The sequence below is a fragment of the Micromesistius poutassou genome, assembly GCF_964030765.1.
Source record: "Micromesistius poutassou genome assembly, chromosome: 16".
Taxonomy (NCBI): Eukaryota; Metazoa; Chordata; class Actinopteri; order Gadiformes; family Gadidae; genus Micromesistius; species Micromesistius poutassou.
This window is the reverse complement of record NC_140286.1, coordinates 4,562,537-4,584,839: the sequence shown is the minus strand read 5'-3', so window position 1 is coordinate 4,584,839 and position 22,303 is coordinate 4,562,537. Positions and strand designations below refer to the sequence as shown.

Sequence of the window (22,303 nt, the reverse complement as noted above, 5' to 3'; positions counted from 1 at the left end):
GATACAGCCATTCTGGAGCACATGTGCGTGCCCTGTCATGACACTGTGTGATATATTGCATCTTCTCTGGATCAGAGAAGAGTTGAGTGATGGCCAGGCAGACCTCCACACCAGAGGAGCCGCCCGCCCGCCCATCTGAATGCCCATAAACATTCTTTCAGATCTACGGTTTCTTCATTGGTCTTCGCCTTCTGATGACTCGTCCTCAGCCTCCTCCAGCCACTTGATGAACTTCTGCAGCTGGTTTTATAAGCAAGGATGAAAGGGGACATCAGAGGGTTCTGTTTCTCAGCTGTCCCTCTGGGTTAGCTAGTCCTTGATTTTTAGATGCATGTGAAGTGTGCCTTTTCAGTGTTGGTATTATTAGAGGTGGGTGCTTACCCCTGGTTCTTAGGGAACCTACCCCCTGGCTCTTAGGGTACCTACCCCTTGGTTCTTATGGTACCTACCAGCCTGGTTTTTAGGGTACCTATTCCCCTGGCTTGGGTACCTTCCAGCCTGGTTCTTAGGGTACCTTCCAGCCTGGTTATATGGGTAACTTCCTTCCTGGTTATATGGGTTACTTCCCTCTGGTTCTAGGGTACCTATGCCCTGGTTCTAAGGGTACCTACCCCCCTGGTTCTATGGGTACCTACCCCTGGTTCTAAGGGTACCTACCCCTGGTTCTATGGGTACCTACAACCTGGTTCTATGGGTACTAGGGCCAGTGGTTAATTTGAGCCGGATCCTGCCGGAACAAGATCCGGCACCTCTTAATTTTGGCCTCCCTGTGTTCCGGTACCTATTTCGGCAGATCCGGCACCTCTCATAAAAAAATAATTAAAAAAACACATAAAAAAAATGTTTAAAATAAAATAAAAATAAAATAATAATATGCATGTATTAATTTACAGAACAAATCACAAAAATGATATGTTTTTTAAGATTTAACGTCATTTGAAATCAACAAACCACGCCCCCGTCACTATTAGCCTACAGAAAAAATATTAAACATTTGAAATTCGCCGCATCTCAGGAGAAGGAAGAGAGAAAAAACCGTTAGGCATTTCGCAAACATGTCAAAGAGACAGTTGAATTTACTGTCCTTTTTCAAGAAAAAAGAAGAGTTGCATGACTCAAAACGAGTCAGAAAAGCCGGCGACGAGGGCAGCTGCAGCGGTCACGGTAAAAACCTGCTGCAGCAGGAGGCTAGCTCCGCTAGCCGGGTTCACCCACAGCTAGCCAAGCCGGGGCAGGAGGCTGGCACCGTGGCAGCAGCTGGTCAGGTTCACCGCCAGCCGGAGCAGGAGCCAGCTACAGCGCTAGCAGTCAGCCAGGTGGACCACCAACAGCCGGAGCAACAGGCGGGTACCCTGGCATCAGCTAGCCCGGTACAACAGCCGGAGCAAGAGGCGGGAACCGCCGCCGTGACATCAGCTGGTTCACAGGAGGAAGATTCGGAAGGAGAGGGGAGCGCACTGAGCGGAGATGGGACGTCCGGGATGGGATGCACAGTTTGGACAGCTACTCAGTTCAAAGTTAAGCAGAGCTACTACCCCTGGCTTCTTATGAAAAATGCAGGTTTTGGCTGCACAACGTGTAAGGCGGTGGGGACTTTGGGGGCAGAGAAGACGGGGGGGATGAAACTCGCAAAAGAGTGGGTTTCATGCACAGTAACCTCATCTGCTCCAGATATTAAAAAACAGCAACGCGCAATCAGAAAAAAAGTATTTGAACATGCCCGTACCAAGGCTCACCTAGCAGCAGCAAGCATTCTTGAAAAGGCAAAAGTGGACACTTTAGGACAGTCTATAATTAATAGTCAGTCTGAACAGATAGCCACTACAGCTCGCGTATTTCGCACGGCGTACAAGGAGGCTAAACGCCACCGTCCCGCATATGGGTTCGAACATGAGATTGATTGCCAAGAATTAAATGGACTCGATATGGGGAGGATTTTACATTCCAATGTTGCGTGTGTAAACATACAGAAACATATTTCTCAAGAAATGAAAAGAAAACTGTTTGAAAAAATAGTACAGTGCACCCCCAAACTCAGTTTAATGCTGGATGAGTCAACCAGTTTAAGCAAAAAGAGCTGCTTAATAATATACCTTAGGGCTCAGTTGCCTGATATGGACAAGCCTACAAACATTTTTACTGAACTCGTAGAGCTAGATGATCTAACTGCTCATGGTATTGTCCACAAACTGTTGTCTGCGCTGGAGCGCCTGCATTTGACACAGGATTTTCTCTCTAAAACCCTCATTGGAGTAACTTGTGATGGTGCTTCTGTTATGTTAGGGCGTAAAAGCGGAGTGGCGAGTCGGCTCCAGGCCATTTTCCCTAACATTACTGTGTGGCACTGCTCAGCCCACAGGCTTGAACTTGCAGTCGCAGACGTAGTGAAAGAGATGGGCGCCATAAATCACTTTAAAATATTGATGGACAAGTTATACGCAGTGTATAGCACATCTAACAAAAACCGAATGGAGCTGAGAGAGTCTGCTGAGAGCCTGGATGTCCAGCTATGCAAAATAGGTCGTATTTTAGACACTAGATGGGTGGCATCGAGTTTTAGAACCGTTGAAGCAGTGTGGAAGAATTATCCAGCACTTTACAAGCATTTCAAAACTGCATCAGAAGATCCCTCCCGTGATAGTGTCACAAAGCAAACATACAGTGGGCTTGCTATGCGCATATCATCGCATGCGTTTGTTAACAACTTAGGCATAATGTGCGATGCATTGCAAGAATTATCCGAGCTCTCAGTCGAGCTTCAAAAACGAGACATTACCATCATTTCAGCACACAAGACAATTTGTCGGGAAATCAGGGTACTTGAGGCCATGTCGGATCGGCCAGGGCGCTACACTGAACTGAGCCAAAGGGGAATTGGGGAAAACTCTTTTCATGGCATCACGCTGAATGGAGGAAAATCAAGCGACAAAACACTCGACCCCAAGCAGTTTTTCCTAACTGTGGCCAAGAACTTGGAGAATCGCATGTTATCTCAAGGAGGCCGGATGCCAGATAAAACTGGATATAACAAGTTCATTGAGGAGTTGAAGGTGCTTTACGCACAGTACTGGCCCGAGGAAGCAGGTGCGCTGTATGGAGAGACTGAGGTTGAGTCACTGTGTCAGCGCTTCAACATTGACAACCCGCGCGCAGTCATACGGGCCTACAGAAAGTACAGAGACTCAGATGGAAAAGACACCCCCGATGAACTGATGGAGTTACTTGTTGCTGTCAACAGCATCCCCATTGCAAGTGCTGAATGTGAGCGCGGATTTTCTCAAATGAACTTGATTTGCACTGCCAACCGTGCCTCACTGCTCACATCCACCATATCATCTTTACTCTTCCTAAATCTTGTTGGACCCCCCCTCGCTAAATTCAATCCAGTCCCGTACGTGAGGTCGTGGGTGGCCAAAGGACACAGAACTGCCACAGACACGCGCAGCAAAGCCCGAAAAAAAGAGGAGGAGGAGAATCCGGACATGCTCGTGATGTGGGGTGTTTTGGACAACTAAATGGTGAGCATACTTTATATTAATAGGCCGCCGTGCCAATCTTTGAATAATAATAATAATGGAAGATTTGTGTGATTTATAAAAAGCTCTCTTTTTTTTTTGACCTGTTGAGAAATTAATTGCTGACTGTAGATACTGTAAGTCCCACCTGTGGTGATGTGGGCATTTGCCTGTGCTGTGCGGAGTATAGCCTAAAATAATTGTAAATTATCGTCATAACATTTATACCATGGATATTATTTGAAATTGAGTCTTGTAAGTCCCACGGCGTGGCAAGTGGGCATTTGCATGTTGTTTTCAACACGTTTTGTGTATACGTTCCGGGACCTGTGCCCGTCTCGTCATCCCGAGCTGTTATATGTACTTTGCGTTCCGGCACCTTATGATTTACAAATTAAGCACTGACTAGGGCTGTACGGTAAAATTTATATCACGGTATGATTTGAGGCATAGACGGTACAGTATTATATCACGGTATGTTCATTTTATATTCTAATTTCGATATAAATGCTTCTGAAGGGGTAAAATACTGGTTAGGCAGCTATTTTTGTATTACGAGGAAATATTTCACATAGTAGTACAGAAGTATTTTAAGAAAATTTATTGAGCAAAACTGCAATAGAAAAAAATGCTAAATCTTTTCTTTTTTTAAGTTACTTCCAGTATGGATAGTATGGATTTCTTTCTCCACTTGGTCGCGGACCTTGCCATATAGTTTTGGCATCTCAATTTGGCTTAAGTGTGTGCGGGCAGGTAACGCATACCTGGGATCGAGTGTTTTGATAATCTCTTTAAAGCCCTTTCTAAGGGAAACATGTCCTTACACAGGTAAACAGTGACGGCGTTTGTTATCTCGTTCCACCACTGGCATTTTTTGTCGTAAGGACTGGCTTTGGAAAATGCCTGCGGAAGCGATGTCTGAGATGCAGAGACAGTTTCACGCTACCAGCGTCTGTCTCATACGGTGAATGAGAGCTCATGAAGGGACTATTGCACAGGCTGCACGCCTGCGTGCCTGCGCAATAGCATACTGCCTGAGAAGGCAGTATCGCTGTCAAAACTACGTTTCGTTACCATATTTTCAGTAGTTTCGCGTAACTTTACTTTTCACATGAAAAATAAGTTACGTTACTGTATTTACGTTACTTACGGTCACACAGGTCTCACGGTATGGTCAAACCGTTACCGTTATACCATCTATACCGTACACCCCTAATGGGTACCTACACCCTGGTGATATGGGTACCTACACCCTGGTGCTATGGGTACCTACGCCCCTGCTTTTAAGGGTATCTACCCTCCCATGGTTCTAAGACTACCTACCCCCTGGTTCTTGCGCAGCCGTCGGCCCTTGTCCGTGGTGACTCCCTGGGAGAACCAGCGCATGATGAGCTCCTCCTCCAGGATCTCCAGCTGGTACATGCTCATCAACACCTGGTGACCAGCACGTCAGATCTGTTACAACCACCTGCCGTATCCACGGTGACACACATTTGTAACAAAGGATGGACGTTCCAGAGAGGCATTCCCATGAGAAGGTAAGGATATATTTGGGACTGTAGGGGGAGGCTCGTGGCTGTCTAATAGTGTGCTAAACACATAGGCAATACCCCTTGTAGCGATCCAGATTCAATTTTGATGTGTGATTCTAAGCTACATGTCAAGCTACAAGCAACAAACTATCAAAACTTTCATGTAGACTTCATGGCGTTTCTTTGCCTTTGAGAACAGAAGAGAAAGAGAGAGAGAAAGAGTAAGAGAAAGACAGAAAGACAGAGAGCGATTGTATGGGTCCTGACCTTGATCATGGCCGGCCAGTGTTTCTCCTGCTCCAGGAAGTGTTCCTCAAAGGCTGACAGACAGTCCAGGTGGTCCTGGGCCTTCTTCACGTAGTTCTTAAAGAGCGGTGCCCACCTCTCGATAAGCTGAGGGTGGTAGAAAGAGGGGATGTATGAGGAACACCAACAGGATTCATCCATCAAGTCTACCCTGTGAGCTTTACTGCACAGTATTCGACTCTGCTGAGAGGTATAGAAAGACACTGTCGGAAGGTACTTTTGCAGTCAATAGAACATAATTTGCACCAGCTTATTAGCTTAATAAGCTTAATAAGCTCAAATCAGCTCATTAATATTTGCAACATCAAGTCATAATTTGATCATTTATTTTTATCCAAACGGAGCAAAGAGAAAGTAAAGAGCCATTAAGAGGATTGGGTATGGCACCTTATTCAAGGACGCCCACTGGTTAGACTGCATACACAGGGGATCTAACCCAGTACCGTCTTGCTGTGAGTCAAACACTCCGTTATAAGCCAGGTTCTGTCAGTACTCACTGGGAGAAGGATGGTAGCATACTGGGCTGTGGAGAGCTGTACCCCCTGCTGTTGCTGAAAGGGGAACTCCAGCACCACCCTAGTCAGCATCTGCATCACCTCCTTCAGGGTGATGTTATAGGCGTACCTGGAAACAGAGAGCTCGTCAGGCTCAGAGCCAAAATGGCAGATAGTGGAGAATTGTATTGCAAATGGGGAATGAAGTGGGCTGAGGACGTTACTTCAGGGAGTTGACCTCCACCACCAGGTTGTCACAGCCGATGTTCTCCTCCAGGCCTCGCTGTAGAGTTCCCAGTACCTCCAACTCAAAAACTGCATGGGGGGGGGGTGAAACTCTATTACCCAGTATTTACCACTCAGGAAAAAATACAACAATGGACCAATAAATTAGGCACCAACAGGAGCGAAGGTAAATTTCCACAGATAAAAAGAAAAAATCTTTTAGGAACTTAAATCCTATAGATATCTGTAAAGCTATTAATGCCCATGGACGACAGCACCAGAACCACAACCAGGGAACCCCCCCCCACATCTCTGTCGAGGTATCCACGGCAGAACGACCCCTCACCTTTGACATCGTCCATCTCAGGAGAGGGGATGACAGGGTCGTCGGGGTCATCGGGTTCGCTGGCCTCGCTGTCACTCTCAGGGTCAGGGTTCAAGACCAAACCTGGAACAAAAGGGGGACTGTCAGAATTGATATCTATATATTATCTGTTTCATTGCTGTAAATGTTTTCTTGATGGGGGGGGGGGGGTTCATCCCATCTCACCCCAGAGGCACTGGGACAGCTCCTCGTCCTCTGTGTCGTCCAGACTGCTGGTCTTCCACACGAAGCCCTTCCCCTCCTCGCCCACCTCCACTGGGTTGAACCCTGCACAGAACCAGGCAGTCCAAGAAGGCCTCTTTAGCTTCTGGACAGGGAAAAAGATGCACACTGCATATATGTGGCAGTGGTCCAGCCATATGTCGCCCGTTTTGCATATTTACAAAAATATATAGGATTTATCTTTCAAAACAAAAAACACTACAAAAGATATGCACGGGGACATGGTTAAAGCCCATTCTTCTGGGAATTTTCGTATCACACTCACAACTGGTGGCATAATATCACCCCTTTAAAACCCAACACATACCCTTCTGCTTGTTCTTCTCTTTACTCTGGCTGGCGTCTGCGGCGCCGTCGCTGAGGAACTCATCGTCGTCTTCCTCCTCTTCCTCGTCTGGGTGGTGCATGGACACAACCGTGCCGTCCGGTAGGGAGACGTTCGGTCCGATCACAACCTGCACACACACACGGTACATCTATAACCTAGAATTTGCATCCATGAAGTGGTCTTGACGAAAAAGTGGCACATAAATGTGCTTGCTCACGCACCCACACACGCACACACAAACACACACACACAGCTTTATTTGGCACTCTGGCTTACATTGTAGGCCAGGACACACTGTTTGTTTAGCCGGACCCCTTCCCTGACCTCCGCCCGGTCACAGACCACCGATTGGCTGATGGACGCATTCCTGGAGATGGTGACGTCGTTCCACACGTAGGCACAGTCCAGGGTGACGTTGTCCCCTGTGGATGATAGAACAACACACATTCATTCATATCCATTCAGTCATTCAGCAGATGCCTCTATCCACAGGGACTTGCATTGATTTCCGAAGGATTCTGACGGATGCTTATTGAAAATTGAATGGACATAAGAATAACGAGTTGGGTCTAGCTAATTCACCCCGGGCCCATAATTCGTGACAGCCTTTACGCGTGCCCACCTATGCTGCAGTTACTCCCGATGACGCTGTTTGAAATGTGACAGTTGGCCCCGATGCTGGTGCCGCAGCCGATCAGGACGTTCTCCACCATCTGGCTTCCGTGGCCCAGGCCCACACCGGAGCCGCGGTACACGTTGTGGCGTGAGTGCGTGCACGGCGGGCCCTTGCGGTCCGTGAAGTTGGCCTCGGGCGTGAGCGGGTAGACCCAGCGGCGGATCAGATCCGAGGACACTGAGTCGTACATGAGCAGGTTGGAGACGCGCACGCCGTAGCCGTCCTTGGTGACGTGCATGTGGATCTGGTTGCCCAGGATCTGTGGCCGAAAAAACGGATTGATGATTTTGAAGAAAAAACAGAAATAATAACAATACAATATTTTGACTCAAGTGTTTGGTCCAAGTAGAAGAGTCTGCTTGGACCAAACATTGAGTCTACATTATACATTTCACAATCACTGTGTTTTTGTTTATTTAAAAAGGATAATAATAATTGGATTAACTCTGTTATCTGCTATTTTTGTACCTCTTCGTTGACCAGCATTCCTCGGACAAAGTCGTTCCTGGTCTGGTAGTCGAAGTTGTCAGTGAAGAGCTCAGCCACCTGAAATAGAAACGGTAAGAAACAGGACAAAACACGAAGCAAAACAGGTGTACGCTAAACAGACTGCAGCACAAGTAGCACTTAGCCTTTATTGACCTACTCAGGGGCTCTTACAATTCTACAAGAATACAACCATTAACTAGCTCATTAGGAGTGGTTAGGCTAACACCCTGTATCTGGTGGGAGGCCGGGGCCCAGCCCAAAATAGTCCCTCCATATGGTACATGGACTCCTTCAGACTGTCTCTAGACGTCCTGTATGGTGGGAAACTGACCTGTGGGGAACAGATGCTGATGTGACAGTCCAGCAGGTCGTGCCGGATCTCAAAGTCCTCGCTTCCGCTGTGGAAAATATTCTTGAGAGTCGAAGAAAAAAAAGGTAAAAGGTCAGTCAGCCCACAAACTCAAACGTCACTTTAAAATAAACTATAAAACTATAAAGGGCCTGCTACTTCACATCCAGTTCATTCACCATGGGGAATTGAAGCTTCTTCAGTCCCTGTGTCTTTTGGTAGTGCAGGACCCGTTGGCTCTTGGTGTCGATGGCGACGATGATGTCGTCCTCTTCACAGCGGGACTTGTGACCCGGCGATGACTCCTTGAAGACCATGGTCATCACCGAGATATTCTTCTCCACCTTTCTACGGTGCCTGGAGCATATGGAACACTTCAATAAGTCTATTTACCTTTTTAATCAAGGTTGTAAAGTAGCCTTGAAAGAATAATTAGCCTTGTAAAATATGTTCACAGGAAGAGTCTAAACTACTTTGGTTAAGTGCCCTAAAAAAGAAGGGAAAAATATCCTTTTCAACGATTTTGAAAATCTATCAAGGATAGTGTGGTGTTGTCGTTAGTCTATGACTCCTATTCACAAGGCTCTGGGTTCACACCCCAGTATCTGCAGCCAAACCCTTAGGCCGCCAATAACCTGTACACGAAGACTTTAATCAAAAGTTCCTTTGGATAAAAAAAAGTAATACAAAGGTGCTTTACTTGTGCTCCTGTAGGGCCTGAGTGACGTCAATATTCGACACCACATCTCCGTACACCAGCACAAAGTCGTAGCGCACGAGATTCTTGGCGTCCACGTCCCTGAGCACATCGCCTAGCGAGCGGTAGAGGTCAGAGGTGATGATGTGGACTGTGTTCGGGGAGGTAGGACGACACCACTTCGACTTACTGTCGGGACAGATGGATAAACAGATATGGTAACCATTATATTACATTATACAACTCGTTAGAAAGATACAACATATAAACGAGGTTTGATTGAAGAAAAAAGAGGTTTGATTGAAGAAACATGTTTATAACACTGACGTTATGGATATATCATTGAGGGGTTGGCATGGATGAGATGAAATACCGTACTTACAGCAGGTGCTCCTTGATTTTATGGGACATCCAGCAACAGAAGACGAATGTTTCCTGCACCCCAGTGGAAGTCAGGAACTCCAGGGTATAGTCGATCATAGCCACATTTCCCAGTGGGAGTAATGCCTGCGGATTTTACAAGTTCGAGTTGTATAACATTAATATTAACATACATGTATTGAATTTGGGAAGTTTACTGAGTACAATCCGGTAAATGTGATTCATTATGGTCTATTCATTATGGTCTATACCCCAACCTGTCAAAAGGATACAGCATGCTTACTGGTGTTGCTAGCATTAGCATTAGTTAGCTTGTTCGGCTATCTACCTAGAATACCTACCCTTGGCTGGTCTTTGGTGATCGGAAAAAACCTCCTGTTGAAGCTGTCAGCAATAAGAACAGCCTGCAACGGCTGTTCCTCTTCCTCCTGGTCATCGGCACCCTTTCTGCCGCCTCCTGAGCGACTTTGTTTTCCTCCTTTACCTGACATCTCTAACAACTACTTCCAACAGTTTCGTCAGATGGATAGACGGTGGCTGCGTCCGGACAATTCTAGCGCCACCAAGTTGCGATTGTTTTGTTTATCGTAGTAATTGTAAAATAAAGTATATGTTTTTTTACAATCGTATTTAACATGATAATGCAATATTATAATATAATTAAATATCTTAATGTTAATAAATCATTATGTAATGATGCAAAGTATAATTAAAATATGATGGTTAACAAACCAGGGCACCACCGTTTAAGAACAGCACTTTTATTTAAGTTCACAAATGAACCCACTGACTTGTCACACTTGAACAGAAACAAATACATCCGACTCCTGCCGTGCAAATGTTTAAACAGGAATAATCATTAATTGCTCTGCAAAAGCTCTAACAATTCTAGGTTCTTGTACAGTTTCACAAGTTACATATTCTGATAACTAGTGATACTCCTATTGGTGTTGCTCAGCGATCTTCTTTGCGAGCTCCAGCAGAGAGCCGTAGCGAAGAGTCTTACTTCTCCAGGAAGAGGGAATTTCCTCAAGGCCGATCTAGAAAAATAAATAAATAAATACAAGGCACCTTTTATAACCTCGACAAATATAGAGAACAAGAAAAATAAAGAAACTGCTTATTTTTAATTATGTCATAGATATACTGAGGCAATTAGAAATATGTGACAAATGTAAACATATTAAAAACTACTACTGTGATGTAATATTTTGCACAATAAATGTTATCCTCCTGGAGGTTGGTTAAAATAAAATAACACACACACACACACACACACACACACACACACACACACACACACACACACACACACACACACACACACACACACACACACACACACACACACACACACACACACACACACACACACACACACACACACACACACACACACACACACACACCTGAGCCCCGAGGCAGGCCCCGATGAAGGAGCTACGGCTGCAGGTGCATCCTCCGCAGCTCATGGTGTCTCTGACCGCCTGTTCATAACCTTTGGCTGTCAGGACCCCATGTAGTGCTGCTTGGAACGCACCCGGCAAACCTGCACGGACCCCCACCACATCATCATCATTATCATCATCCTCCTCATCATCATCATCATCATCATCATTATTATTATCAACATCTCACACGAGGCAAAAAGTATGGATAAAATACATTTTTTTATCAACAATGGCATCTTTTTTTAAATGCCTAAAATTCACAATATTAGTGTAACCAATTGACTGGGTTCTGCAGAACATGCAGATGGAGAAGGAAGGTGTGACTGCAGGTGAGGAGAGGAGTAGCAGAGAAGTGAAAATACCTCAGGAGTTGGGAAACTCAGTCGGGATGACTTCCTGTGGCGACTTGGACATGTAGTCCTTCACCTGTTTAATATGCGCTGAAAAACAGAACAAATTAAAAACCACACAAAAATCATTCAAAATGGACCAAAATCCGAATAGTAAAGAGCAGCAGTATAACGATCTGGGCAGTATTTGGCAGATTTTTGTTTCCCGTGGGGCTCCTCCGAGTCCCCTGCTAATGTAACCATTCAGGGACATTTAACCTGGACTCATTTAAACAAATCTGCCAAATATGGTCGGATAAAAGTGATATAACAGGGTCATGTGACCAAGTCATGTGACGTTGCAGAGGGCCTCACACACCAGAGCTGGCTTTGTCCAGATCTTGAGGGTGAGCTCTGTTGTGGTCGTTGAGCTGGTCCAGCACACAGTCCAGTGCTTTAGGATCAGAACCATGTAGGATGAAATGCTCCAGAATCCTGGAAGAAAAAAAGTATTTCATACTCTTATTCAATTCCGAATACAAACAGCATTTAGTTATTCTATAACGATCCTCCAAGAGGCAGCAACCATATAAAAGCAGTGAATTCAGATACAGGTCATTAAGGAGCAAATAAACCGTTTGGCGTTTTTCTCCAGCATGCCCACAGGTAGGTGTAGACATTGGGGTAGGAACCCAGTATCGTTCCATCTGGGAATCAAACTCCCTCACCGCCACATCATCCTGACCTCATTAATAACTTGATAACAGTAAACGATAATCAATAGAGAGATGACTCCAGTGGGGTTTGATTCTGTGCCCAGCAGGTGCCCACCTTGCCGCTGCCAGCGTCTCCACCACGCAGGCGTCGTTGTTCTGGGTGACACGCACTGCTCTCTCCACCCTCTCCAGCATGTCGGGCTTCCCCGCGTAGAAGGCCACTATGGGCGCCAGCTTGGCCACACCGTCGATCTGCTCGTCCGTCTCACAGCCTGCGGGGAGGAAGAGACAGGATGACAGGTCTCCCATGTCGTCAACATCTTTGTAACAATGTGACGCAATTATGATCCCCCGATGGTAGATTGGTGTTGTCAAGTCAGCAGAAGTACAGGGGCAGTAAAATAACGACAAAGAAACAAGAAATGTACAGGTGAGCCTGAGAAAACATGTAAAGCATTTTTTACGATTTACATTGCAGCCACTACAAGAATTGTGATGCATGACTACGTTTCTAAAAACCAACTGAACAGGGTAGGATGTTCTTCCTCTCCTACCCGTATCCTTTTTGCCTGCGTCCACGTTCTTCAGGAAGCCCTTCAAACTGCCGTGTCTCCAAGGTCCCTGGATCGGCAGTTGAGGTCTCGGCCCTTAGTCATACATTTGTTCTAGTTAGTTTTTTCAGTTAGCAATGATGGCCCCATCGCCTGCTTTCGCCTTAAAGAAGGGGCCTTACCTCCTGGGACTCTGTAGGGGTCATTGACCGGCGTGTCGTACTCTGAGCCGGGCCCAAAGGCCTTTAGTGTCCGTTGCTTCAAGTCTTCGACATTCAGACCTGGTCCAAATCAGGGAAAAGACTGTCACCATTTTTTGAACAGTAGTGTTAGTAGTGGTGGTACTAGCAGATACTTGCAACAACCACAGCTACTTGCAACAACCACAACTACTTGCAACAACCACTTTGACAACCACAGTGACATTCAGTCAATCAATGCAGAAACTTGTGGACAACTGACATTAGACATCATGTGATTTTGACAGTGGTCACCTGTTACCTCCACATTCGGCCAGGGACTCCAGCAAAACGTAGGCCTGGTCTCCATAGCAACTCTGCTGTCCGGTGTCTCTTCGGTAGAAGGGGTTGGCGGACTCAGGGTTGAACTCGGGGTAAGGCTGCTTGGCCAGCAAGACCTTCAGCTTCTGCAGGTCGTACACCCAGTGTAGCGGTTGGGCTACGCAGTGGACACACACATTAAACAAACAGACAAAAACACACAAAGTTGTTTACAGTCTGGTTAAAATGGACTCTTTGTACAAGGTTTTGTACATTGTGTCAGTCTTACAAAAGTTTATCTTTAGAATATAATGTAGCCTACCAGCAGCGTCTGCCACCGCAGATCCAACGATGGCTCCAATAGCCCTGTCTGCCAGGGTCAATGCCATCTGGAAACAACAGTATGCGTCCTTATCAGCTAAAGATTACCATGAACATATTGTGGCTACCTTGCATAGACAACTTGGATTTCTGTGCACTGATTGGAATGTTTAACCTATCAATCTGTGTGAGCCAATCAATTGGTTTGTTTGTTGGTTGGGTGAAGCTTGAGTCAGGAGTCTTCGGTCAATTTTTCGGACTTTTTTTGGCGTAGGTTACGGCCACAGTGTTATGTTGTAGCTCATTCTCCTAACAGGACATGATCCCTCTGTCCCCGGCGAAATCGTAGGCCTACAATATGTTCTGTTTACTGGTCTCTAGACTTGTTGTCTCTGGTAATGTTAGCGTTACTTTGAGTGCAGTGAATGTATAAATATCTTCAATATGATTGCAAGCTCTGATCCATTAATATCGATTCCACGATTGAGTAGCGAGTGCGAGGATGACAAAATCTTACCTTGAACCCTGCACACGCAAGTTCCCTTATGAAATACGCTACACACACTTCCTTCTCATGGGTAACGTCATGTGATTATGCTGCTTATCCAGGCTGGACTACATCCACTGTAGATGTAGGCGTGTCTGGAATACCCCCGAAAGCGTGTGGTGGCAACCAGTGCCCCTAGTGGTCGCTTGATCGTTGTAAGGCATCCTCTAACCGCTAGAGTTCGCTGTTTCCTAAAATTAACTTTTTATGCAAAAACTTTTCTCCAGCCGTATTGTAGCTTCACAACTCTTGTCTGTTTTGGCTCCTAATGGTGGAACGAGCTCCCTGTTGATGTCAGCCCGGCAGTGTCGATCACTAGCTTCCGAAAGAGACTCAAGACTCACCTGTTCAGAGTTCACCTTGATTCTGCATAGCCTCCTCCCTTACCCCCTACAGGCCCCTTATCCTCCCTAACTCTCCTTAAAACACCCCATAAAGCACTTATTGTATGTTTGTATGTCCTGGCACGTAAAAATAGTACTTAGCATTGTGTAGCATCTTATCTTAGCTATCTTTGTTGTATCCAGGGAATGGGTTTACCTAGCAATTGTAATTGTTTGCCACTTGTTTCTATGAACATCTTTACTGTACCGACAGCGATATGTTGTTGTTTCTCTTTCTTCTGACAAATGTACTTATTGTAAGAGCTAAGTGGAAATGGAAATGTGGCTGAGCATTAAAGGTGCTGTAAGGTGTAAGAGCTATAATTTGAGTGTCGTTTTTTAGATATGCCATATCCAGCCCCCAGCTATTTGTCTGAGAGAATATCTGTCAAACGTAGGGAGGGAGGGAGCAGAGAGGGAGGGAAAGTTTTTTGGGGGGGTGTATTTTCAAAACCTTGCCCTCTTCTGCTCTCTCTCTATACAACCATCAAATCTTACCTACAGCACCTTTAACTAAAATGTTCTCAGGCGATTAGACAGAGAGAGAGAAAGTTTGTTAGAGATACTGGCAGGGCTTTCATTTATTTATAGACCACTGCTCTCCTTTCAATTGGCCAACTAATATTGCTGCAAATAAATAATCCACCTCTCTCTCCCTGTCTTTCTCTCTTTCTCCCTCTCTCTGGTAAAATTAAGGCCTCACGCTCTCAGTTGCTTTCACTTCATCTCCTGTCCTCTCCATTGTCATTGCTGTCTTCCAAACACACACACACACACATTTGTATGTGTATTGGACGTCTTTCCCACCACTACCGACCCCACCATAAACCTCCGCCACAACTTCATTTCCTCCTGTCTCGGGTCCCTCTGAAGGAGTGCTCTGCTCCTCTCTCGCTCCTTATCCCTGCTTGACCCACGGAGACACATTCTAGCACTGTCCAGAGTGCCAGCAGGCAGCAAACAGACACCCAGACACCCCATCCCCTGGCCCACATCTCTTATTTTTAGCCCATATCTCTGCTACCTATCTGGGCTTTATATGGGAAGCAATCCCTCCCCCCCCTCAGACTTCGGCCTCTCCTCCCTCTCTATTTCCATCTCCATCCCCTGGTTTTCCTCAACTTGACACATATTAGACATGTGTCGTCAGAGGGATGTTGGTCTGTCCAGCAGCTATGCACCCCAACTCTGGCTCCGGTTTGAGTCTGGCGCCCCCACATCTCCCTCTCTGTTCTTTGCTCTCTCCTCCTTACTCACTTGTGCTTGCTGTCTCTCTCTCTCTCTTTACCTTGCTCCTTTGCTCCGTCTCTCTGTCATGTCATGTTCTCAGTTCATGCGGAGGGAGAGAGAGAGAGCGAGACTGAGTGAGAGAGACAGCGGTCCAGTCACTTTCTCCACACTCCCTGCCTCGTGGAATTCTGTAACACACACATGTTCACACACACACACACACACACACACACACACACACACACACACACACACACACTTTTTGCAAGCAAAGGCACATGCCATACACACCCATTCACATACAAACAGAAATACTGTATGTTCACTAGAAAAGCAGACACGCATGGAGACTTATATGACCCCACAAACACACACACACACACACATTCATGCACAAGCCTCTTGGCCCGTGGTGCACAACTTCATCTTCCTCTTCCAATTTGCTCCTCACACACACACCCCCACACGCACCCCACTACACCTAAGTCTGCTTAAGCCCCGCCCCCCCTGCACCCAGTGCCCCATCACGGGGTCCCATGTGTGTTTTTTTAATAAGGAGGGCTCAGGAGTTGGTCTTGCTCTCTTCTGGGTGACGCGGATCCCAAGTGCTTCTTCACCAGAACTTCACCCCACTGTTGGCTTTTCCCTCCTCTCCTCCGCACCCGCCCTCCCCTCTCCTATTGAAAGTACAAATCCACTCGCGCCTCTCGACAACCAAGGAGCCCTGGGAACCATGAAGTGGAGCTGGGTGCTAGCGGTGGTCCTGCTGTCGGTCGGGGCACCGTCCTGGGCCAAGGATGGCCTGGACTTCCCCGAGTATGACGGCAAGGACCGCGTCCACGACCTCACCACCAAGAACTTTAAGTCGCTGATGAAGAAGTACGACGTGATGGTGGTGTACTACCACGAGCACCCGGGGTCCAACCGCGCTGCCCAGAGGCAGTTCCAGATCGAGGAGCTGGCATTGGAGGTAGGCGCTGACCCGGTGCAGGGGGACAGAACCCGTTGGGTGTTGGAGGTTTACATACGATGATTGTTATGATGCTGCGTTAGAGACCGACGGACCACTGGAAGTAATGCACTTCTGTATTAGAAGTTATAACTTTGGAGTGGACAGATACGGTATTGATATGATATGTTTTTTTATAAGATGAGAGGACAGAATATGATACATATGGTACAATTTGACGAGATCATTTGATGTGAAATAATATCATGAGATAAAGTAATATGATGTCCATATGATCTTATTTATCTATGATATGAAGGGCTGTGATATGATATATATATATATATATATATATATATATATATACGTATATATATATATATATATATATATATATATATGATATAATATGTGATATGACATAAAAGTATGATATTATATGATAGAGAGTGCAAAATGGCCAAAGGAACCATATTTTAGCACCAACGTTTGTTGCAGGTGGTGTAGTGGGGAGTTCAAAGGGGTGTGATTGGTTGGTCTTCGTGAATAGGAACCTATATATTGTTTACACAGGAGTTGAATTGAATAAGGAAGCCTTTTGGAAATGTTGGACACAAGTGGCTATTATGGGAGGTGCTTTCACAGACACCGTATGGTTGGAAAATAGTCACGGCTCTGCTTGCATCAGAACTGCTGATGGCTGGGTTTTGTTTAGTTCATGTTTTGTAATGTTTACGTTATGCTGTGCAATGCGTGCTAGCATTAATCCACCTGGTGCTTAAAGGAGCTGTGAGGATCCAAGATGGCTTCCTTTATTTTGGCAAAGTCATGACCAAGAGCTTAAGGATCTTAACTCATGTCTGGTTAGTGTTTGTTTGTGTGTGTGTTTGTGCGCGTGTGTGTGTGTGTGTGTGTGTGTGTGTGTGTGTGTGTGTGTGTGCGCCTGTGTGTGTGAGTGTGTGTGTGTGTGTGTGTGTGTGTGTGTGTGTGTGTGTGTGTGTGTTTGTGCGCGTAACTGAGAGGGTGTTAATGGCAGTAATCTTGCGTGGATACTGTTCACACAGGCTGCCCATACCCATCATAGCGAAGTGATCAGTTCATCCAGGTCAGGGTAATTCTAAGATCAACATACGCACACACTGTCCCTTCCCTTCCTCGCCTGCCAGACTGTATTGCTGGCTATTTGTATTCAAAGTTAATAGGATACACCCTGACAGTATCCCTCACTTTGCATATGTTCTGTTTATTTGCTGTAAAATCAGTTGCAGCTCTAACAATATCCCAGGGAAACACGCACACAAGAAATGCACATAATGGAGATTATCAGATAATTAAATCAATGACATTGGCACTCTTTAGTTAATAGATGTAATGTCGCCCCCTGGTCTTTTATAGGCCCACATGAATGGTAGCCTTAACACCTCTCTCTCCTGCCCCTGAGATAACATCAGACACCCATTACCTCATCCCTGAATGAAAAGTGACACGCCACCATGGCAGAAGGAATGTCACAGATCAAACTCTGATACCCAGAGGTCTCCAGGGCTGGGGGGGAGAAGCGTAGGGCATTAACAACCTATGGAAGAAAACAGGAACACAAAACCATGGCATCGCTGTAGTCATTTGGTCATTCTCCATTCCAAGTGAGTTGTGAATATACCAAACACCAAGCTAAGCTGTATCTGTAAGATGTAGATATTGCAGATATAGCCGGTGGTAGAGAAAGACAATGGATAAAGTAAAGTATGGGCAGGTGGGTACATTGTGTCAAGAAGATTGCGTGTTCCACTAACTTCCCTGAACATGCTGTCGGCCCTACCGCTATTGGGGTCTGGCCCCTTGAGGTGTCCGATCCCCCCACCCCAGTCCTGCCTGCTCAGCTTGGAACTGTACTGTTAGGACCCGTACTGTACCGGTCAGCGGATCGCAGAGACCCCAGGCGCTGACCACCTCTCTGCTAAAATAGTCCCTGTGCTGGCAAGGTGGATCAGCCGGCTATATTTATCTCCAGTGGGTTGGGTTCCCTGCCGTGTTGTGTTGCTTCTCATCTTGAATACATTCAGCACTTACTGCATAGGAGCTGAGATTGAATAGTTAAATGATTGATGTTATGGACTTAATCTGTCTTTACTGATGTTGGTTTATGCTTATAGTTATGCTATCTGTTAGCAACGTCTGGACTTGGAGTAAGATGGCAGGTCTTTTTGAGGACATAGGATTGGATTGCAAAACAAGACATTCCTAAAATAGAACGGATGTCATGTAAATCCTTCTTTTCAGGAATGTATGTGAGTTGTTTCCTTATACTTTAATGGGAATCGACCACATTACCAGACAACCTATTTGTGTATTTGATTAGCGTTAGCATGCTTAAAGGAAGTTACAAGTGCAATTCCAGTGAGCGCTTCTGAATGCAGGCTTGATGGCAATGCTTGAACATTAAAGTCATTTCTGGCGGGAGCTTACAGGCCCCCTCAATCATTGTTCTATGACAGCCTTGTATGCAAACGATTCACCCCTTTATGACAAGTAGCTAGCTAATGATTGTCCCTGACAATGGTGCTAGAGTGTTAAAGAGAGAGAGATAGAGAGAGAGAAATTGTGTGTGTGTGTGTGTGTGTGTGTGTGTGTGTGTGTGTGTGTGTGTGTGTGTGTGTGTGTGTGTGTGTGTGTGTGTGTGTGTGTGTGTGCATGCGTGCGTGTGCGCTTGTGTACCCACCTGTTGCCATCCCCACACTATTGCTCTAAGAGGCCGCCAGTAGCACCTCAAGAACAACTCCATCGATGCAGTTTGGCGGTAAACACAGATTGCCGCCATTGGTCGAACCGACTGTCACTCACCAGGGTTCAAGTTTCACACAGATTTAGAAAGTGCAGAAGAAGCAGTCTCATAATGACAGGCTTTTATGGTAATGAAACAAGCAAGTGATTCAGTTTGTTTGTTTACGAGAGTGATGGCCAGATGGGCCGATGCTCCATGAGGCCTTTATGTGTGCCAGGCAAGAGAAGCCGTCAATAAATGTTGCAGCCGATGTCTGTTGTTCAGCTAGCAGGCTTGCAGGATCAGTAGACTAGCAGACTAGTAGGCTTAGTAGGCTTGCAGGCTAAGCAGGCCAGGTAGGACACCAGACTTCAATGTGAGAAGGTGACTGTAAGAGCCAATGAGGGACTGGTTTATTAATAATCATTTTGTTAAAAATAGTTAGGTACGTGTAAATGATAAAAACATTTCTGTACTTTTGGGCTTCCGGCCTGATAAATAATGTGTCAGTGTTTGGTAGTAACCCTGATTGGACATAATTTAGTTTGGAGCCCGATACTGTCGGAAGCAACAAAAGATTTGACTGTGCATTTGACGTAGTGATTTAGGGTTTTTTCTAAGTAAACGCATTACAAATTCTGTTTGTTAATACGTACACCAACAAGTGGAACACAGAAGGAAAGCTGGAAACTAAACAATAAGCGCCACTATAGTGGCTCTGCAGTGGCCTACGAGGTATTCTGACCACATCATTCATTTTTACAGCTTGCAGCCCAGGTCCTGGACGAGTTTGATGACGAGGATGTTGGGTTCGGCCTCATTGATGAGAAGAAGGACAAGATTGTTGCCAAGAAGTTAGGTAAATAAATATGAACCTCGAAGGAAATATAAAACATATACAAATGAAACATAAGAAAAATGCATGCAAAAATTTGGAAATGTTATCAGCTCAGACAAGAAAACTGAAAATGCTTTATAAGAAAATAAGAAAAATGCTCTAGAAATCTAGATACTCAAGTTGCCAGTAGGTCGATGGCATCTTAGTTTGCTGCTTACAGCAGCAAACTATCTGCTAACAGTCAACAATCTAAAGAAAAATAAATTCTTCCCTACCCTTCACCAATCCCAACTGCCATTAGCAAAAATCATTCCAACTCTGCCCTCTGGTGTTGGACATTGGTCATCAACGTGTTTCTCTCAATCCATTTCTCATCCCAGACCTTGATGAGGCCGACAGTATCTACATCTTCACCGACAACGAAGTCATTGAATACGATGGAGAGCTGGCCGCGGACACCCTCGTCGAGTACATTTTTGATGTTCGTGAGGATATAATCTCTCAGTTAATAACCTGTAGAATCAATAACTACAACCATAAAACACCATTTAGGAACATACACCCCCATGATACACAGTGGTGGATAAAGTATAAAACTCCAATACTTGATTCAAAGTACAGATCCTCCTGGTCAAATATTACTCCAATACACCAATGAAAGTTGTTTGTTAAAGTAGTACTTCAGTATTCAAAAGTACATTTTCTTTCTAATGTCTAATTAGTCTAATGTCAACGCATTGTTGCCACAATGCTTTTACAGAACCTAATGACTCTGAAACAACCTACTGAATGCACTGACTTGTACAGAAGCATAATGCATTCACTTGAGAAACTCAAGTACTCCAGTAAATGTACTTGGTTATTTTCCACCCCTGATGATACACAACATCACACTTTTTTGTCTCCTGAAGTTCATACCCTATCCTCAGTGGCCTTCCATAGGCCTGCATTTACGTAGCGGCCATCTTGGTCCCATTTTTGTATCAAAACTCTAGCTTGGTTGAGGGAACTGAATGCAGAATTGTGTATTCAGGTCCCCCTACCTAGCCAGTGGCTGATAAGACCACTAGCTATGCTTGCATTCACCTAGCGTTCATCTTTGTTCTAAACGCTAGCTGGTCGGGGGGAACTGAATGCGGAACCAAGATGGCTGCTAGGTGAATAAAGGCTGGTTCTGACCTAGGTGCTGGAAGACCCGGTGGAGATGATTGACAACCAGCGGGAGCTCAAGGCCTTCCAGAACGTGGAAGAGGACATCAAACTGGTGGGCTACTTTAAGAGTCACAAGTCGGAACGTAAGAATCTGTACACGGTGGTAGCATGACAAGACCTTTTGATTTCAGGACAATCCGCCATTTAGAGTTGATTAGTTTCCATGTTTAAACTGCTTACTTCTATATATCTGAAATGATATATCTATGTGAAAATAAATAACCAGGTTGATGTTTTATTTGGCTTGTTTCATGCAATTGCCTTTATATTAGAGAGAACAAGCCATTCTCTCTAATATAAGAGGACGGTTTGTTACATTATTAACTATTGGTTATGCTGCTTAGTCAATATTAGTCATACCAGGGATGACCTTCTGAAACATATTGACGGACGCTTGCCCTTTTCAGATTTCCTTGAGTTTGTTGACGCTGCTGAAGAATTCCATCCCGATATTATGTTCTACGCAACATTCAATGCTAAGGTAAACCATAAAATCTAAATCTAAATCTAAATCTAAATATACACTTTCTTCAAGAGATGATCAAAGATGACAAATTAACTTGAACATTTGACATGCGATAATTTTCTGTAACCATAATTCCAATTAATACTTAATGTTTTTGTCAATGTCTTCATGACATTGACAAACATGTCTTCATGTTTTAAAATAATTTGTAGCAAAACTGCCTTTTCAATAACACTTCACAAGTGAGACTATGATAGTGTACAAGCTCAAGAACCTTCCAATGTATTTCAGTTCAATACTTCCATTCCAATGTGTGTTTCCCAGGTGGCCAAGACCCTAGAGCTGAAGCTGAATGAGGTGGACTTCTATGAACCCTTCCTGGCCGACCCCCTGGTCATCCCTGGCAAGCCTTACACTGAGAAGGAGCTGGTGGACTTCATTGAGAAGCAC

At 45.2% G+C, this 22,303-nt stretch overlaps 4 protein-coding genes across 4 annotated transcripts in view; 2 read left to right on the top strand and 2 right to left on the bottom strand.

Annotated features, from left to right (window-relative positions):
• Positions 1-100: 100 nt before the first annotated feature.
• eif2b5 (eukaryotic translation initiation factor 2B, subunit 5 epsilon) lies at positions 101-10,219 on the bottom strand. The gene is made up of 16 exons (XM_084481249.1): positions 9,941-10,219; positions 9,601-9,725; positions 9,222-9,407; positions 8,701-8,878; positions 8,504-8,584; positions 8,152-8,229; positions 7,630-7,942; positions 7,284-7,429; positions 6,987-7,134; positions 6,623-6,724; positions 6,419-6,520; positions 6,072-6,162; positions 5,851-5,977; positions 5,315-5,440; positions 4,839-4,949; positions 101-240 (listed from the first exon to the last, which is right to left on the bottom strand). Exons 1-16 carry the CDS (start codon positions 10,088-10,090, stop codon positions 175-177), a joined length of 2,130 nt encoding a protein of 709 aa, XP_084337375.1. The 5' UTR covers positions 10,091-10,219; the 3' UTR covers positions 101-174.
• LOC311360878 (E3 SUMO-protein ligase KIAA1586-like) lies at positions 1,056-3,515 on the top strand (the record flags this gene model as incomplete). Its single annotated transcript, XM_084480977.1, has 3 exons — positions 1,056-1,347; positions 1,987-3,261; positions 3,388-3,515. 3 exons carry the CDS (start codon positions 1,056-1,058, stop codon positions 3,513-3,515), a joined length of 1,695 nt encoding a protein of 564 aa, XP_084337103.1.
• A 125-nt stretch (positions 10,220-10,344) lies between the features above and the next one.
• Positions 10,345-14,077, bottom strand: LOC311361077 (crystallin J1C-like). The gene is made up of 10 exons (XM_084481260.1): positions 13,985-14,077; positions 13,469-13,535; positions 13,148-13,324; positions 12,829-12,927; positions 12,650-12,742; positions 12,211-12,367; positions 11,759-11,874; positions 11,413-11,490; positions 11,009-11,148; positions 10,345-10,639 (listed from the first exon to the last, which is right to left on the bottom strand). The coding sequence occupies exons 2-10, from the start codon at positions 13,533-13,535 to the stop codon at positions 10,541-10,543; spliced, it is 1,026 nt and encodes a 341-aa protein (XP_084337386.1). The 5' UTR covers positions 13,985-14,077; the 3' UTR covers positions 10,345-10,540.
• Positions 14,078-16,178: 2,101 nt separating this feature from the next.
• Positions 16,179-22,303, top strand: part of casq1a (calsequestrin 1a) — an 8,665-nt gene continuing 2,540 nt past the window's right edge. The window contains exons 1-6 of the mRNA XM_084481255.1: positions 16,179-16,597; positions 20,103-20,196; positions 20,556-20,656; positions 21,359-21,470; positions 21,795-21,868; positions 22,178-22,303. The exon at positions 22,178-22,303 is cut by the window's right edge and continues 5 nt beyond it. Coding sequence (XP_084337381.1) covers positions 16,361-16,597; positions 20,103-20,196; positions 20,556-20,656; positions 21,359-21,470; positions 21,795-21,868; positions 22,178-22,303 — 744 coding nt within the window. The 5' untranslated portion in view covers positions 16,179-16,360. The remainder of the gene's footprint in view (positions 16,598-20,102; positions 20,197-20,555; positions 20,657-21,358; positions 21,471-21,794; positions 21,869-22,177) is intronic.

What these genes read in the sequence shown, in the direction of transcription:
- eif2b5 (XM_084481249.1), bottom strand. Translation starts at nt 10,090, where the DNA reads ATGTCAGGTAAAGGAGGAAAACAAAGTCGCTCAGGAGGCGGCAGAAAG. An exon ending in GCTGTCCCAGTGCCTCTGGG is followed by an intron (nt 6,521 to 6,622) that starts GTGAGATGGGAT and finishes CTTTTGTTCCAG; the next exon opens with GTTTGGTCTTGAACCCTGAC. An exon ending in GTGGAGGTCAACTCCCTGAA is followed by an intron (nt 5,978 to 6,071) that starts GTAACGTCCTCA and finishes CTCTGTTTCCAG; the next exon opens with GTACGCCTATAACATCACCC.